Source organism: Pagrus pagrus (assembly GCF_965226575.1).
Source record: "Pagrus pagrus genome assembly, chromosome: 19".
NCBI lineage: Eukaryota > Metazoa > Chordata > Actinopteri > Spariformes > Sparidae > Pagrus > Pagrus pagrus.
The window spans coordinates 20,227,241-20,242,541 of record NC_140203.1 but is presented as its reverse complement, the minus strand read 5'-3'; the positions used below and the strand labels follow the sequence as shown (position 1 = coordinate 20,242,541).

General features: G+C 40.5%; 1 protein-coding gene across 2 annotated transcripts in view; it reads right to left on the bottom strand.

The window, feature by feature from the left end:
- The window catches only part of rxraa (retinoid X receptor, alpha a), a 117,235-nt gene that overhangs the window by 28,789 nt on the left and 73,145 nt on the right, over nt 1-15,301 (bottom strand). For both annotated transcript variants that reach the window (XM_084383281.1, XM_084383282.1), the window contains exon 4: nt 2,419-2,569. In XM_084383281.1, the coding sequence (XP_084239407.1) occupies nt 2,419-2,569 (151 nt within the window). The remainder of the gene's footprint in view (nt 1-2,418; nt 2,570-15,301) is intronic.

Below are 15,301 nucleotides of genomic sequence, written 5' to 3'. Positions count from 1 at the left end.
TGACCATCAGAGCAGCAACATAATCATGGTGTGCACTTCAGCTTTAGCAGATTTTTCAAGAGATCAGAGGACAGAAACCCTTACAGTCTGAGATTAAGTGCAACCACACAAACAGCACACAGGAGCCAGCTAGGAGGTAGCAAAAGAGCAATTATTATCAAAGGCCTATCAAAGAGAACAGATCGTGTTTTTGGGGGTTAAGCTGAGGTGAAAAAAAGGGCCTCCTGAAGGTTAGCAGAGGACCCTCATAGATGTTACGGTAGTGTTGTCACGTCCACTGTACCAAACAGGTCTTTTGTTATTTATGATGGATGGAGCCCATCTGCACTCTCCAGTTGTTGTTCAAACTGTTTCTTTGTTAGGTCTTTGCTAGTCAGACCACCAGAGAAGATAAATAAAGCCTACGTGCACAGTTAAATGAAGCATGACTTTCTATTAAACATTCTTTTGATTTTCTCCCTTGGGTCCACGTAGCAGCGATGACGCAGGATGATGCTAAAACCGTCCAGTGAATTAGATATCCAGCTTTGTCCCGGGGCTAAACATTTTTCATGGTTATCTCCAGAAAAACATTTGAACACAGGGTTATTTGTTGACCGTGTGAAAACAACATCTTAAACCTTTCTTTGGGAAGAGGGCTGCTGCGAATGCCACAACAGTTAGCCATGGGTTATATGTTCTTGTGGTTAAAGTGGTTCAGTTAGGTGTTGACCAAATGATAGATGATTTAAGAGAACCCTGTAGGGAGTATGTGCTTTGTGAAAGGCCAAAAAATTATGTTTTCTGTTTACACTTTGGTTTTGTGACAGACTAAACAGCTCTCATTGCCATTTTCAGTGGAGTCCTTTTTGTCTAAGTGTAAGTTTAAGTTCAAGTTTTAGTCTGGTATGAGGCAACACTTTGGATCTCCAAAAAGAGGAGTGAGAAACTGACACAATAAATACTAACATGCACAGCCATGCAGGGCTAGATGTTGTGGCTGTTTTTGCATGTTCCAGTAATACATTGAAAGAAGTCATATCATGCTGATTTTTAACTGTTTGTATCTGTCAAAAGGCCTCTTTGTGGCTGAAATTTAAACTGAACTTCAAAAAAGTCTCAAAAATCTTGAAATGCAATTGTCTTGTTATTTGTAATTCGAGTCGTCACAAAAATACTGACATGTGATCCTATTTTCATGTATCAGAACCAACCCTTAAGCAGAGAATGTATCTTTCCGCCCCCGTCTGACGGTGCTCCAGACGATGTGTCAGTATTTATACTTGCACTGTTGTTTTCTAACAAAACTCGTTATCAAACTGTGTTCTGAAACAGGTCCCTCTCAAAATGTCCCTCTATTCGCCTCCAGTCTTCATTTTCTGTGAGCAGTCCCTGTTGGAAAAAAAAAATGCAAAAAGAAAAGATGCTCACCCACCCACATCACTACGACGACGGCGTCACCAGGCTTCATGGTAGGGATGCTGTGAGATGAGTGATGGGCTGTGCCTGGTTTCCCTCAGACACAGCACTTCTCTATTTCAGCCGAAGCTGAATTGAGGTTTGGTTTCATCAGACCGTACAATCTTTTGCCTCATGATTTCACTTTCTTTCATCTGCCTTTATGGTGCTGCCCTCATATGCATTTTCTCAGGAGTGGCTTCTTTCTGGCCTTGTTGCCATTTAGCCCAGATTTGTGAGGAATTCCTTTGACTGTTGTCCTTCCAAGAAGATCTCCCACTGCAGAAAGCTGCAGTATGTAGTTCTGCCAGAGCAGTCCGTGGGGCTGTTCTCTGACCAGAGTTCATCTTTGGATCGTCTTTGGAGGTTTCTCAGTGTGGTCAGAACACCAGCTTTAGTAAGATGGTGGATAGGCCTGCTTTCTTTTCATTTGGTAATGATGGAGTCTTGTGTAATCTGAGCTGTTGTGAAATTATTTTTATACATTTCCCTCACAATTTTCCCTAAATTATACAATCCCCTGCACTTCTTGGTAAGGCTTTGACTCAACAGTCATCTCGAATCAATTTAAGGGAAGTTTTTTTTATGTTCACAGTGTAATTTTAGTGTATTTATAAGAATTCTAAACCAACTTGGACATTGTGGGTCATTTTGTACAGATGAGTCAAAAAACAACAATCAGAAAACTTTTGAACGTTTGAGTGATTTTATTCAAGAATAAGAGTCTAAATTATCTGATTTCAGCTTCTTAAATATTACTCGTTAGTTGCAGCCCTGAACACCACAAAAAGTATGAAAAGGCAAGCAGGGTGGAAACGTCCTGATGATACACTGGTAACTCTTTTCCAATAAGAGCATAGAGAGTAAAGTCCTTTCATTTTAAATATTTAAATCTAATGACTTTTAATTGTTCAATGCTTCCAGTGTGCACAGTACATATGGTTGTTTAGTGGGTGTGTATCACAGTCTGATGTCACTCACCTGAGGAGCGGTCGCCACAGATGGCGCAGATGTGTTTGGTGAGCGACAAGACCGTGCCCGAGGGCTGGGCGGGCACCTTCATCACACCGTTGAGACCCAGGGGGGGCTTGATGTCCTCTGTGCTGCTGACCGAGTTCATTGGAGAGTTCAGCTGGAACATCAACACACACAAACACACACGCCCACAAGTCACAAAACAGCCCGTCTAGACTCAAAACCTGCAACATCATACACCCCGTTGCACAAGCCCCGTCAAATAGCTTAGCTGCTGCGGCATAGTTAGCTGATGACATTAACTATTGAACGAGGGCCAGGTCTGCTGAGGAGAGAGAAGGCTTGGTTACACATACAAACGGGGAAATAAATCTGAGTGGAGTTATGTCATGCAGGTTGTCCTGAACAATTTGCTAGATTCAGAGAGTGAAAATGATGTTATGACTTCTGCTACTCAATACAGATGGTCAGCAGTTCTAGCAGCAGCTCTTTTTGCCCTCTCCCATTGCTCCCTCCATCTCTCTCCTCCCTCCTGTTTTAGATCTAAATCTGGCACAGCAGGATCCTGCACCACTCCACCCCAGGAACTCTTTTATTCATGCTCTCAACAAGCCCCGCTGGCTCCCAAATGTTCAGCACTAGCATAACTCCGCTGCAAGATTTATCAGTACAGCTGAATAAAAGAGACAGCATTTGTTTTAGCAGAAGTGCAACTGCAGCGCTAGGTCTAACTTCAATTGCTGCCTCCCTCCCTCCCTCCCTCCCTCCCTCCCTCGCTGAAAAAATTAATCTCAAAGTGACCTCCCATCGCCTTTTGCTAAAAGTTTGAGCAAGGGGAGACTAATTACTATAACTAGCACCATGCGGTTTCCAGAGGAGATAAACATTAGGGGGCAGGATATAAATTATCCTAAAACACTAAGTGCACTCAATGGAGCAGAGGCTAGCTAACCATTAGCACCATACCGTGAAAAAATTGGAAAAAGTAAGAGTACTGGTCTGTTTGTCTAGGGGCATTAAAGCGGGGGAAGAAAAGTTGAAAGGTATGGAATATATTCTGACAAGTGGATCCTCAACAAACATACTGACAACTGATGGGTGAGAGGCAGAGCAGAGTTGGCAGCGTAGCAACATGGGCTCATATAGCCAGACATGTTTTCATTAAGTTACCACATGTGAGACATGTCTGATAGCACAAACATGTCTTGGCTCTAAATTTAGCTCAAAATGTATTAGAGAAACCCTGTCTCTGTGTGAAGACATCGGGCAAGACAGAAGAACTATTTTGTGTTTTTTAACAATGAGATGAACATGACAGTTTAAGACAGTTTGTCAGCCTTCAGCTGTGTTTACATCGATCTGACTGAGTACATTTGCTGCTTTCTGGGAGAATGTAGAGATGTATACATCACAGCAAACCATGCTCTTTTTCGAAAACACAGAGCAGATTTATTTATGACTCGAGTTGGGATGCTGTGAAAAAGGTAAATAAAAACAGAATGCAGCCATATGCAAACAAACTGTGTTTATCAACAATGGTTTAATAAAGTGTATATATCCTTTATTTAATCATGTGTGCTTGTTAACAACTGAGCCTTTTGGGGATGCCCCTGTCATACCCAATCATGATACTATCCCCTGTTACCAATGAACCTGTTTACCTGTGGAATGTTCCAAACAGGTGTTTTTGATCATTCCACGTTGCCCCTGACCCAAGTTGTTTAAAAACGTGTTGCGGACAGTAAATATTTAGAAACAACAATAAAGTTGGAAGAAGTACAACAGTATATGTATTGCCTTTGCCCTGTTTTCAATCACCCATGTGTTTTATTTATGTTTTACACAGCGTCGTTTGGAATTAGTGTTGTTTTAACTCTCGGACGGCAACTATGGATTAATCATAGCATTTATCCAGTAATCGGACACACTAATTTGTTTTTTGTGTGTAATGAGATATATAAAACATGACATGAAAGCTAACAAACAGACATGACTGCAGTAGAACACAGAGACCAACAGCAGTGCTGCAATATGTTTAAGAGACAAAAAAACAGGAATGGGACTTGGTATACATACCCTGGTGTATGGGTGTGCATGTAAAAGGAATTGGTGCTGAAACGATTAGTTGATTATTCAATCAACAAAACAAATTAATTGCTTTATTATCAACCCAAAACATCAAAGGTTCTGGTAAATTACGATGGGTTTTTACAGTAATCATAATTTTCTGACTTTCTATATTACACAATCAAGAAAATAAAAAAAAATCAAAGGATTCAGCAGAGGCAGAGACATCTTGACCTTTAGTTATTTGTATGAGTCAAGCTCCCTTCAAACCTGCTTCCCATAATGCAACTCAACAATGTCTTTTGTTATACCATTCCTTGTTCTTGGACTTGACAAAGCTCTTCCAGAGCCTCAGAGGACATATACCGCTCACTTGTGAAGTCAAAGTTGAGTGGAGTGCCCCTTTACATATGGCTCTTCTCTTGCGTGTCTTTAAAACAGCTCTGCTTCTTTCAAACAGAAGTGTTTATCCACTCTTCCCCATCTTGTAACTTACGTGGTCAATACACGACTGTGCACAAACAAACCAATACCTCACTCATCAACAGCAACATCACCGAAACACGTACAGGGAAGATGTACCAGTTCTCTTGAACTACCCAGAGACACAACAGTATTACCCTTCAACATCTGTAACGATGCCTGATGTAGAGCAGCTTTAACACATACCTGCACACAAAGCATTTATATGCAGTAAATACACATGTACATGGACGAGTACCAGTCCATCAAAACACAAGCACGCACATGCATAGACACAAATATAACACATGAACCTGCACATGACAGCTAGTACAGGCCCACATAGACATGTACACACTGTGGCTCCTGGCATCTCATTTCACCTTTCGCTCTTATATTCGATTCCTCTTAAAGAGCTTCAAAGTTTGAAAAATCTCAGCTATGCTGTATATACATTTCTGCTTGAAGCGACAGTACGCTTACATTGAGCGGAATATTCCAAAGCACGGTGCCTTAACATCACATCACATAGAAAATATTAGATGTTCTGAATCGTTCTTTACACATTCCCACAAAATTCAGCATGACATATGTGGTGTCATGGGAACCTGACTTGAATATCAAATATAAAGCTGATGTGGGTTTGAATGTTGGGCTGCGTTTGAATGATGGTGGGTTCAGCGGGTTGAAAAGGTTAAAGCCCTCCGCCACATGAAAACGTTCAACTCACACCCTGACAACCACCACTGTCCTGCTCTTCACACCGTGTTTACGCACACAGCTTCGATAATAAAAAAAATTACGATTATTTTTTATATTTATTATTTTTCTTGTGCGCTTACTGATACTAAATGTGTCGTTTAAACTATCAAAACAAATGTTTGCACTTTTTTAATGAATAGTAGACACATAGTAAAAAACCGGGTATTAATATGCAACTTTATGTTGGCAAAATACTGCCAGGTGCAGGACAAGCCTTTCTTGCTGGGAATCAGACAAATTTCGGGAGCTCCTCCAAGACACAAAGGCACCATCAGAGCTGCATCACTTGTTTGGAACCAGCTTCAGCAGCATGTGCACACACCCACATCTCTGTACATACACCCACATGCAAACACACACACACACACAAGATGAGGTCTTACCTCAGTTAAACGCCCGAGTCTAGTGTTTTTTTCCCCCCAACGCAGCACGAACACAGCTGTCTCCTTTTGCTGATATCGTCTCTATCAAACCCTCTGTCTGCCTGACAGAAAAGACTCTTCTACTCACAATCTATTTTCAGTAAACCTGCAACTCAATCTCAGCAACATTGCTGTGGGGTGGGGTGGGCAGGCTTGAGGGGGACCTTTCTTCCTCTTCTGCCCATGGCAATGGAGGCAAGGCGGGGGGATTAAAGTGGCTCAGAACTGGTTCTGGAAATAGAATACATGCACCCTCCCCTACAACACATACATGTGACCCTTCACAGGGAGGTATGCCAGCTGTGTGTACACCAAAATTGTCTTGGGAAACCCCTCAACACTCCTCTCCTTACATACTGTCTGTGACTTTTTTTTTTTGTTGTATCTGGGCGTCAAACTTTTACACACCGAAACAAATGAGGGGAATTTAACATCAAGGACTGGAAATGTAGGACATAAGATTCCCTGCAGTGCAATGTACAACACGAGCGCCTGAATTGCTCCAGCTGAACAACACAATTTCATGTGCTGCAGGTGTTACATAACATATTGTGGAGGACATTTGAATGGTACATCCAGTACAGAGGGGGTCTCCGTCTGCTTGTGGGTGTCAGATTCTGCACAGAATTGATATATGTGATTATATGTCATTATATGTCCTGTGCAACCTGCTGGCTCCAGCATAATGCTACAATATTTAAATATGTAGAAGAAATTATATTGTCACAAAAGGATGTTAGCCCCGAATAGCTGAGGGTAACAGTTAGTGAACAGCATTACATTTATGAAAGAAGTGCTGGTTTGCCTCGTTTTCATAAAAACACACAATGAAATAAACCACAAATTGCTTTTTTACTATGGCAAGACATAATAGCTGCAAGCAACAGGTAAGTAGTTTACTGCTGTAAATAAAACCTTGTTGTTTCTATGCCTTAAATCCCGTTAAAAAGTGTGATTCCAGCTTCCTATTACATAAATATACAGTATAAATTTATACAACATTGTAGGCAATCAAATTTTAGATACTCTGCGTTAAGGAACATCACAATCTAAGCTAGTTTGCTTCTGGAGGAGGTGGGGCTGTGTGGTCACTACAGCGGTGCATGTGCCAACTGGCTGTCAGAGAGAGTGAATAAACACAGCTAGTGACAACCAATATGTAATTTAAACATAAAATGTACATATATAAAACTTTCACATTTTTTGCAGTGGTCCCTCTAATGTTGTTATCAAAAAATTGTGACAAAAATATGTAATGGAGGCAGGATATTTTACAGTTTCACAACAAACTTTATTGTCTGAAATGACATCAGTAACCTGAAACTATAAACTTCACTGGACTTGCCTTCAACCAATTAGTCATTAAATCCACATTTCTGATGCTTATTGAACAGACATCACATGGTGTTAGTATTTTGTGTAAGTACCAATGTACCAATAATCATCACTACAATACTGTTGCAATATCAATATCGAAGTAAGGCCTATTTTGTCATATTGGGTTATTCGATTGTGAAATTATGTTATGGCCATACTGCCCAGTGAGATTAAACCATTAAATATGATGACAGTCATTTGAAGTTTCATTCAAAAACCTCTATAGAAGCTTTGAATGAAAAAAAAAAAAAGGACAATCTGTACAGCCCAATGTAACCTTGAGAAAGGGCAACAATAGTAATCAGTCCTATTGTAATAACAAGAAAAATCTCACCAAAAACGTCAGGTTGTCTCACTCATTCTAACTCACTTTAATAGAAAGAATAAGTGTTGCAGCAGAGCAGGCCCTGTAACCTATTAGTATGCTATGACAACACACATGGTGGTGAAACAAAAAGAAAGGAGTCGTCCCTCGAGTGAACGCGGGAGAGGAAAGAAGAGCGGAGACGGTGGAGGCCTCCGCTTAAGACGGGCTTAGCTCGATTCAGCAAGTCAGAGCACAGACTTTGCTCATAAAGACACTTCAAAAGGAGACATCAAATCCTAGCGCAACACTCCTCAATGCACAACCCTCATGTGGAACTTCAGTTGCTTTCCAGTTCAAGGGCACCTTTTCTAACACAGAAAGTTATCTTCTTTCAAAAGGCCCTGACAGAATTACTCCATAAGGTTTGATCAACGTGGCCAGGAATAACGCTCTACTTCACGATCTCATTCTGAACCACAATTCATTTTTTACCTTTAATTTACCACACAAAATGTCTGAAAGTTAGAAGGAGGTGTGAGTGGACAGGATACAAATCTCCTGTTGACAGGCGACAACACCTAACCAGCTGCCCTCTGAGAGGTGAGGACAGGGATCAGGTCATGATGTAACCTAATGATAACCCCAAGGGTGTCACCTTTCACCTCTGACACCTCGAGACAATCACTTCCTTCCAAAAACAAACTTATCTGGAAGTATGGGTGGAATGAGTAGGAACTTTCTTTTCATGGCTGTATGTCAGTGTGTGAGTCTTATCTGGACACGTATCAGCAAGAGATGGAGCATCAGGTTTCACACTGGCGGGTGTTGTTAATGGGTCCGCTCTTCTGTGGCCCTCAGGGTGTATTCACAGTGAGACACCCTTTGGGATCGATTACGGCACTGTGATAAGTTTGAGCGACACCTGTTTGAAACACACATGCTTCACAAACAAGCACAAATCAACAGACACGTGGGTGTGAGCACGCACACAGTACACGGTATAGTTCAGACTGCTGTTTAGTTATTTGTGGACGAGTCGTCAGTAGGTCCATCATGTCTTTGGAAAATGAAAGTCATACATGAGACAACAGAAGAAAAGGATGGATTTTAGTCACTATAACGTGTTAACATGTCACTTAAAGGGGCTCTGTGACTGTGACTTGTTTACTGGTAAACAAACAAAAGTTATATAAAAAAATATATTAAAAATGTGCAAAGTTAATTTTTTATATAATTCTAATTGAGCATTGTTAACATCCATGTTTACAAACTTGCAGTCTTTTCTGGCCATTGCTGTACTGCCACCTGTTTATCAGCGGGATAGTGTGAAACCATTGGTAGGACCGTTTCCTTTTCCTTTGTGTTCATGCCAGAGATAAACATAAAGCAAACCCATTTATAGAAAAACAGCTCCGAAGAGATACTAGAGGTCAAAAACTCCACAGCAAACCTTTTAGGATCCACATCACTTCTTTGCACATTATATCCATGGAATTACTTTTCAAAATAAATATGTTTAGCCCAAAAAGTGTTGTCACTTTGTCTATTAAATATCGATTCTGAATATTTGAAACCATTTCAATACTTATTTTCTGCACATTCACCGGTACCGGATTAGCTTTCTCACTCTCTCCTCTTTCTGACAGCAAACTGACACACAAACATTAAAGGCCTTATTTAAAGAGAGAAAAATGTTTTGAAAACGTGTGATATATTTAATGTTTACAAAAGTCATTCTGCTCTTCCCTGCCAAGAAAAGAAAAGTCACAACTCGTTGTCATGTTATAGCCTTGTTATATTTATTGCTAATATTAATTTAATAAAAATCTAAAATTCTACACCCACAATGTTTTTTTTTGGTCCTTTTCCCCCCCATGGTATCAAAAATTGCATTGTGTGTTAAAATTGTAAAAACGCATCTTTTTGTGTTTGAAATACACTCAAGTTAATTGTTTTCCTTAACGTCAGAGTTAACTCGCGGTGATGCAGATTTCTCTGGAGTAATGATGTCAACAGGATTATATACTCTTAGCAAATTATAGCTGATCCTCAGTTTATCATCATAGTACCATCATAGTTTGTGTCCATATTCCCCACTCTGATCAGCATTTGAAAAGAAGAAACTATTTTTACAACAATGAATCAGTGAAGTTCAAACTCTCTGGTGTCTTTCAAAATAAGATGAATAATAATAATTGTGATTTTGCCAGCACAGTACAATTTAATCCACAAATATGTCATGACTAATTACTTTATTTTACAGATCAATAATAAGCTAAAAGGGACTTTTTGGTTGCCAGCTTGCCAGCTTGCATTTATAACTGTCGGTTTGATGACTTACTTAAATTGGCTTTTTGCATCACAACAATCCATCAGGTCTGTATTAAGCACTAAGTCCGTCTTTTAACTGTTTTACCAGGCCATTAATAAACAGTGTTTGGTCTTGATGATGTGCAGCCATGTGGATCAAGATTTTGGCAGAGGTTATAATAAAATGACAGAGATCTCTAACTTAAAGTAGGCTCGCAAACTGGCAACCCAAAGTAAATGGCTTATAAATGATCTCTACGCGAATAGATAAATTATTTGTTCGCTGTTTTTAAAGTCTTTAGTGACAACACATAAGTCCTTCCAAAGTCAGCCTTACTGTAAAACAGCTCTGTGATTATTGTCACTCAGCTCTAATACAACACTTTCTCTGCTCTGTCCCACTGGATAGAGTTTAGCAGAAGTCGACATTATTCTAGACAGCTCGGAGGTTTCCAACACTCACCTCCCGCTGCGCCACAACAGATAAAATGAATCATCACAAGCACTGCCGGGGCTTATGTGTATGTGTGTGTGTGTGTGTGTGTGTGTTTTGACAGAAACTTTTGTCACAGCGAAAAAAGGATATTAAGACTATCAGCGGCATGAAAGTCAGTGAGCCTTTCAGCAGTGAAGTGGGAATACGCACAGTGACTTTCAGCTGTTGCCTCACCTACGCATGGCAGTGTGTGTGCATGTGAGTGTCTGTTTGTGGCATTAACGGGAGTGTGTGTGCACATAGGGGTGGGTCCGCAGCATGCATACATGTCTGTTTAATGTCTGCGTTAGGTTTTTGTGTCTGCATGTATGTGATTATGGATTTCACATGAGCATGCGTGGGTGCGTGTTTTGTCTGAATGCATGTGTCCTTTTGGTTTGTGTGTGGGTGGATGAACATGAGGGTTGTTTATAAAGGAAACAGTTCTACTCCTGTGGGTACGTGCACTGCCTGCCATTGACATAGCAGCTCTTCTAACCCTGGAGTATCTCTCCTCTCACACCAGTCAGTAGTGTTTGTATGGTGACAACCTTCTCTTTGCTCTTTTCCGAAACAAACCGCACGTTTTCACCTCTGATGACGATTCAGGATCACAGTCAAAAACTGTCCAATCAACAAGTTACCTGTCAGTCTGTATAACCTCTGGTTCCAGCTCCAGTCAGTGTGAACACAAACAGGACCAAAAATAAACAGCAACAATCTCTTTTGTCGGACCAAATTAACCGAACTATAACTGTAAGCAAATGTGTACCTTGTCTACACGGTAATATGGTGTCTGATAATCATCACACAGTTCTGTTTCAAGTAAGAACTTGTACACCTTACTGTACAGTATAATTTTGGGAACGTAAATCATCCATGACTAATAGAGTTTAATGAATGCTAATCCATTTTAATCAAGGTATTAGCCACAATGAGTCATGCACTCAAAAAATACTGCATTAAACAGGATGCATTATTTTTGGATATGTTTGTGGCTTGGATAAAAACAAAATATGCTGCATATTCCCAGGCAATGCCATGTTAAGTAAGTGTTCAGTTATTCCAATTAACGTTTTAGAAATATTTATTTTAACACTGTTTTAGTCAACTTTATAGTAAATAGTGCCACTCTCAAAGGCAAAATAAAGAAAAGTACAGACAAGCATCCTCAGGTCAATCAGGTGCATAAATAAGATACAAATAAACTCCTGTCCTGTTTTCCCAAATGTAGTTTGTTTGCAATTTGCATCCCTCTGGCTTGGTGTGCAGTTAAAATGGGTGTGAAAACTTGAGTAGAATACTGCCATGTGGGAAAACCAGGTTCATAAGTCCAACATTGTTAAAAAACTGTATAATAAACCATTTCATGGGTGTCGTCATGCTCATGTGATCATCCATCTGTCATTCAGTGATTAATTGACAAAGCTTCTCATTGTCTGTTAGTAAGTCCTCCAGCCATTAACTGACCGTCCATTCCTTCACACGATTAGTATTTCCATTTTCCAATTGTAAATCAGTCTTACTGTGAGTGTGAATGTTCTATTGTTTCCACTCTCTACTGGTTTATGTCCTCCAGCAAATCAGTAAAAAGATTGTTGATTGTCTAACATATCACTCAGTGATGGCTTGAGAAGTATTTCCAGTGTCAAAACAGGAGACACCCATTGATTCATTCCCTACTAGGTCCATTATCATCATGTCATCCATCATGGTTTCTAAGTGTCCTCTAACATGCTACATAATAGTGACTGCATTGCTATTTCTTTTGTCAAACAGCACAGTGTAGCAGGAATTAAAATATCAGTGTCAAACTAGCGTTGAAAAAGCAGAATTTATAATGGTTGCATCCTGCAGATCATACAGTCATATTAGGATTGTCCACCAACCAGCAGATAACGGACTGATAAATCTGTTAGCAGGTCATTATAATAGACTAATGTTTTCACTTTTTTATTAGCATTTCACACAGGGTCTCATTCACTGCTATAGTTTTTTTTCGGGCCACTAACAAGTAACCCGGTAGTTTACTGATTAACGCTCACATCAATGTTATCCGATGTGTGATTGATAAGATCATCAAACAAGAAGTGAGAGCTGATTAAAACCAATTCTGGCAGAAAGGATTTCAATGATCAACTTTTATTGTCTTTCTTAATCTGTTTTTATGTTCCTTGTATGGAAAAGTTTGTACAGTTGTTGTGAGAGTATACATAAAACATACATACAAATATCCACAGAACTTGTGCTTTTGTTGCTGACTTTTTCGTTTTTACTGCCTGAGACATTGTGCACTGCGACAGGTTTCACAGGTGTTAGCAGTGACAAAAGTAGAATAAGTCATACAGTAAGTGTCATTACACTTCAGACATACCGCAGTGCACATGTCTGTCCACAGACAGTGTTGAGTTGCAGTAAGATCACACCACCAGATGCAATTAAAGCCCTGAAGGGATTATTTGAAGCTTTAAAATAAATGTGTGCCCCCGAGGCATTGAAACCGCAACGTCTACAGCCTGCCTTAGGAGGCTGCTCTCTGAAACTAAAACCTAATGTTACTGTTTCTTTCCCTTATAGCTGCCACCTCCTGGATGGCTCGTCTCCTGTGTGGCCCCCAAATGTCAGAACACACACACACACACACACACACACACACAACACACACTAGCGCTATCACACTACATGAAGTCACTTCTCAAATGATGGCCGAGGGTCTGTTGGAACAAACAACAGAAGTCCTAAATCAATGCCACTGGGAACATGAAACTGACATGGTATATTCTTCACAATTTGCATGAATTCCATCAACACGTTTAACCAGGTTTTTTTTTGGAGGGAATACCATTTTCTTCTTATTCACTGATGTAATTTCTGTGCTTTCCTGATTTTTAGCTTCTTTCAACTAGACAACACTTCCTGCATACGTTTCACAATTAAGGCTTAAATTGTCATTGTTATAGTGCTATGACCGTGTCACTGAAAAGCGATGAATAACAAAAATCATCTTGTTTACAGTACACGTGCTATGCATTCACACTTCACCTAACAGATGTAGTCCTGAATACATGGGCCATATATTCACACCATTTGACCAATCAGAAGCCCCCGTTGACCATCAGCTACCCTCTGATTAATTTAGTGTAAATTTGGTGCCGATTGCAAGGTTAGTTAGCATGATGGCTGAAGAAGGAGGGAAGAGCTAATATGAACATGTCAATATTTGTTTAGCTATCGCAAGTCATATTGCAAGGCATTTGCAATTAGTTGCAGCAAACATCGCTGATTTTCATATCATGCAGGTTAAAACAGAAGCAACAGAAATTTAACAAGGCAAATGGGAAACTTTATGATGCGTTTATTTCTGTAAAATGTCAAAATAAATCCTGTCCCTAAGTAAGGCAATATTTTCTCCACTAAAACTAAGACCCAAAGAACAGTGTACTAACCTTCTAGTGAATCACAACTAAATTAATTCTTCACATTAGTTACACTTCCTTGAACTACCAGTACTGAGGGGGAAAAAAGCGGTCTCTAAAACTGCTTCTAATTGCTACCTGGAGACAGCTTTGGCTAAAAAAATTCTTTTCCCCCATCCATTTGAGGGTTGATTGACGTTAGAGAGCCTTAACTGCTCTCCTGGGACCCTACACACAGCCCCTTTGTGCGGCCATTAGAGCCATGCAGCCATGATGTCATGCAGAGTGACTACAACGAGGTCCATCAAAGACCAGAGCAGCGGAATGGACCTTTATTACTGCCACACAGGAAGGAGCTGAGGTCCACTACGCTCCCTCCCTCACTCTCTCTCTCTCTCTCCTTCCTTCTCCCGAGTGTGTTGTGCTTCAGTCTCCTAGCGACCCTCATCTAAACACGACGTACCCAAACTAGCGCATGACATCACCACCACCGCTCATTTATAACTTATTAAATGCATGTTCCATTTCTTGTAAAGCATTTACACCTTTTTCACATTAGTGTTCGACTCCAGAAACACTCGAGCTTTATATATGTATTTGTAAGGCGTATTGAGAGACACTGGAGGCCTGTTGTTGGTTTAGGATTCTCAGGATGGTTTCAGTGGGAGAACACGGCAGCGAGAGGGGTATAGACCAAGCTGCAAGATGGAAAATGGGAGTCAGATCTGACAATAAAGAATTCCTTTTTTCTCACAGAAAAAAAACAGCCAAACAGCTCTCACCATTGTCATTGTCAAGTGTAAAATGTGTTCCAACCCTGCCTATAATCCCTTCCAGCTGCAGAGTTGTGGTCTGTGTGATCGAGACATGGTCCGTATTATCGGTGAGTTCAAGCCCGCAGACAAGACCACTGATGGGTCTGATCCTAATGGGCATGGCTGTGGCCTGGTATTGGCCCCTGACCAGATACCCAGGGAGATGTTTCGCCACGTTTCCCCTTGCACAGAAAAACAGAGATGACTCTGTCTTCTAATGGCAAAACCACTCAACTAAAGACAACGTATGCATTTCTCTGGTCTCTGTTTGTTCACAGTGTGTGTGGCCCTCTTCAGAACAATGTGGATACTTGCCTGATCTTCAAAAATATAGACAGCAGATAACGGGGATGCACAGAACAGATGCAACACATTAAAAAGTGTCTCACTGGAAGACAAAACAAAAGCTCAACCGCAGCATGTCAGCGTGTCTCAATGGTCGGGACAGAGCTCAGGGGGAAGAAGCATTGTAAGAG